Genomic DNA, 3,755 nt, shown 5'->3' on the forward strand with positions numbered 1-3,755 from the left:
CTGAAAATACTGATGTAGCCAACATTTACTATATTCCAGCACAAGTACATACTGAAACAAATAAATGACAAACCGTATTACTCTTCTCCAATTATAAGCTGGGAGGCAAGCCCCACTGCACCCCCCGTGACTTAAATATATCAACTCCGAGATTGTACTTAGTGAAGTGCAATCTTGGAGTTGATATATTTAAGTCATGGGGGAGGGGTACGGGGCACAGCCCCTCACATCAGGGGTGCAGTGGGGTTGCCTCCCTTGCTTATAATTGAAGGGTGATATGTTTCTGTATGTGCCTGTGTACTTGTGCTGGAATATAGTAAGTGCTGGCATCCTGTGTGTTTTCAGTATTATGAGATTCAGTATTTTGAGTTTTCAGTAGTTTGAACTTTCAAGATTTTGGCCTCAGAAGTTTGGGATTTCAGGATTTTGTAGCGCTCCTATCTATATTTGTGTGTGCGTGTGTGTGTGTGTGTGTGTGTATATATATATATATACATATATATATATATATATATATATATAGATATGTGTATATATATATATATATATATATATAATGTGTGTGTGTATGTATATATATATATGTGTGTGTATATGTATGTATCTGTGTATGTAAATAAATATATATATATATATATATATATATATGTATATATATATATATACATACATGTATTATATACATTTGTATCTATGCGTTTATGATGCATATAAAATATGAGCTAACACAATGATGTTGTGATTAAAAGCTGAAGTATTTTAATTTTTTTTATTTTTTTTATTTTTAGGTGAAGGGCCCTGGAATTGGAGTTTTAGGAACAGCAAAAGGAGCAGATCTAGCTCTGTCCATGGTCACATTCTTACCTCAAGTGGTGGCTGCAGTCAGTATCTCAGGGTGCATTGCCAATACCACAGCAGATTTGCACTACAAGGACATGACAATACCTGGCATGCGCCACAACATGGATAGAGTAATCATATCAGAAACTGGAATTTTTGACGTGTCAGAGACACTTGGTAATCCATCGGACTGGGACAGTGAGGAGAGCATTATCCCAATTGAGGAGGCAGAAGGCCACTTCCTGTTTGTAGTAGGGGAAGGAGATCGCTACTGGAAAAGTGATTTATTTGCTGAGGCTGCTGTTAAGCGCCTTACAAAATATGGTAAATCAAATTTTGAGTACCTCTCGTATCCTGGAGCCGGACACAGAATTGATCCACCTTGGTCCCCATTTTGCTTTGTTGCTCTAGATCAGACTTTGGGTGTTCCACTTTTGGAGGGCGGTGAGGCTAGAGCTCATGCTCATGCACAGGTGGATGTATGGGCCAAAATTCAAGATTTCCTGCGCTTCCATTTGAAATGATAACGAAAAGATGGCTTTTGATAGGCATGCCCCTACATGCATTAGCCTTTGCAGTTCCCTCTGGCTTGGGTCCAAGTTTGGCTGCTCCACCCATTGAGAGGGATTGGATGAAAATGTCCATTGCTGAAGAATTATTGCGTCAGCCACATTTCCTGGTGGTATCTTGCCTACACAGTTGAATTTTGTCCTTTAAAGCAAAATCCAAGGGAAATTATATTTTAAGCCTGTTCTTATCTTTTACTCCTTTTGACAGCAGTGAATATTTCTTTATGGCTTGTCCATAGTTAAAGGCTAGTGTAACCACAGCAGACAAATTACTCTACTTACTGTGTGTGTGTATTCTGTTGGTAGCTGACCGGACTTTTACCTGTATGCTCACACATTACAAACTAGTGCAGTACAACACATTATTTTCTACAAGCAAATACTAGGTAATGCTTATCTGTTGATAACCTTAGAAAGACGGTGATCAGGTGACAAATTAAATTTTCTAATCCATTTTCTTAAAAAATGCATTTTATAATTGAATATATATGCTGTTAGAAATTAGAGCAAAATAAACATAGTTTAATGGGGAAAATTCTAAAGGGGGAGACTTATGTCCCATCCCTGTCCCCAAGTAAGTTGGTCTTCCATTTCTTATTACAGAACATTTCCTCAAAAAATTGAGGTATGGATGCCGAGGTGTGTCACCAAGTCAGCAAAGGCTTTTATAAGTTCCAGCATATGATTTTTATTAAGCACTGCAGTTGTTTTTTTAGAAGGGCAAAAGAGATGATGAGCTATAAAAATCCTGCTCTTCAGATTTTAGCTTTGCCTGTGTCCAGTTGCCTATAATTGTGGGTTAGGTAGGAAGCTTCTCCTGTTGCCTGCTACAATGTTTTATCATGATACAAATAACTATGTATTGATGCTCTTTTCCAGTGCTGGCACAGGGACGTGTGTGTGTGTTGGAAGAGGTGAAAATGAACCCTGTCTGCTCATGTTTTATGAATTTTTAGTACATGGTTTTGCAGCCAGCCTCTCTTCTTACCTTCCTTCATCCAAGTTCTGCATCTCATACAGCTTGTTTAACATCACTCTGCCTTCCAGTGCGAGTCATTTGGCATTAGACACTGTTTATGTTGATGGTCTTAATGTATCATTAAGATGCAAGGGTAGGAAGTCATGTAGCACTAGGTCAAGGTGTCCAAGAGTTACAGATCTGAGTATGAACCCCATTAAATCTCATTTGTATACTGTGCAGCCTAGTGTAAGTCACTCCCCTTTCGTCTCTTCCTCTTAAAGGGAGGGTGAACATTCCATTTAGACTAGGTGCATACTATAAAAGTAAATAAATGGATTGTTCACATTTTAAAGAAATTTTATTTGTGTGTGATTGTTTTTCATTTTAAAGAAGTTTGGTTTATTTCTGTGTGATTGTATGCGTAAAACAGACTTACCAGTACTTTTTATAATACTAATTAAAATCTGCTTATAGTCTGTCTGTGAAGACCCTTTAGGCTGTGAAGTTGAGGAAACACTTTTATACTTTGAAAGGTCAAGCAGCTTTGTGTTTACTTTGCTGGTCCATTAAAAGGCATGAGACTTACCTGATGGAGTATTTAATCGTTGTGCATTTGTGATTAGCTGTCTTAGTTATGTGAAAGAGAAACTTGGAGCCATTTTGACATGTACATGGGTCCGTCAGTGGTAAAACTTGGATGATATTTACAAGTTTGCTAGGAATGTAGCAATGCTGATATTTTGTGTTATGTCTTTAGAAATTTAAAATGAAAGATAGTTGTAGAAGAAAGAATAGATGGAAAGAATTCTGTGGGTTAGGTTGGAATTATTAACTAATTGTGTCCTTACATGATGATGATGATGGTGTGACTGGAAGGATCTTATAAAGTCCTAGGACAGGCAGGGCCGGTGTTAGCATTTTGGAGGCCCCCAGCAAATGTCAAGTTGGGGGCCCCCCTAGGCACTTCCAGTATAAGTATCATCTGATCAATGCCACATCTCTTAATAAACCTTTTAGTTTGTGCTGCAAACTTTTAGGAGTAACGCACAGACAGACCTTAGCTACAAGTTGTTACATTACAACAGGTCTATATACCACACTTTGTTGGCCTGTCTAATAAAGGGACACTTATAGTTGTAATGTATCATTGTTGCATCTATCTAGACCTTGCCAAGGCCTTTGACACCATCCCCCACTCTGGAATCATAGATAAACTTACTAAGTTGGGCATTAATCCCTATGTCACCCAATGGGTTGCTAAATGGCTTACTGATAGAAACCACACTGTAAAAGTAGCCGACTCCAAATCCAGCTCCAGACAAGTGACAAGTGGAGTACCTCAGGGTTCAGTCCTGGGGCCGCTCTTGTTTGGCATCTACTTCTCT

The 3,755-nt window shown here is 38.4% G+C and overlaps 1 protein-coding gene across 1 annotated transcript in view; it reads left to right on the forward strand.

Annotated features, from left to right (window-relative positions):
• The window catches only part of LOC122804298 (acyl-coenzyme A thioesterase 1-like), a 94,068-nt gene extending 91,339 nt beyond the window's left edge, over nt 1-2,729 (forward strand). The window contains exon 3 of the mRNA XM_044074088.1: nt 789-2,729. Within this exon, the coding sequence (XP_043930023.1) occupies nt 789-1,364 (576 nt within the window). The 3' untranslated portion in view covers nt 1,365-2,729. The remainder of the gene's footprint in view (nt 1-788) is intronic.
• Nucleotides 2,730-3,755: the final 1,026 nt, after the last annotated feature.

The sequence above is a fragment of the Protopterus annectens genome, chromosome 6.part0 (assembly GCF_019279795.1).
Source record: "Protopterus annectens isolate FY-2018-M chromosome 6.part0, PAN1.0, whole genome shotgun sequence".
NCBI lineage: Eukaryota > Metazoa > Chordata > Ceratodontiformes > Protopteridae > Protopterus > Protopterus annectens.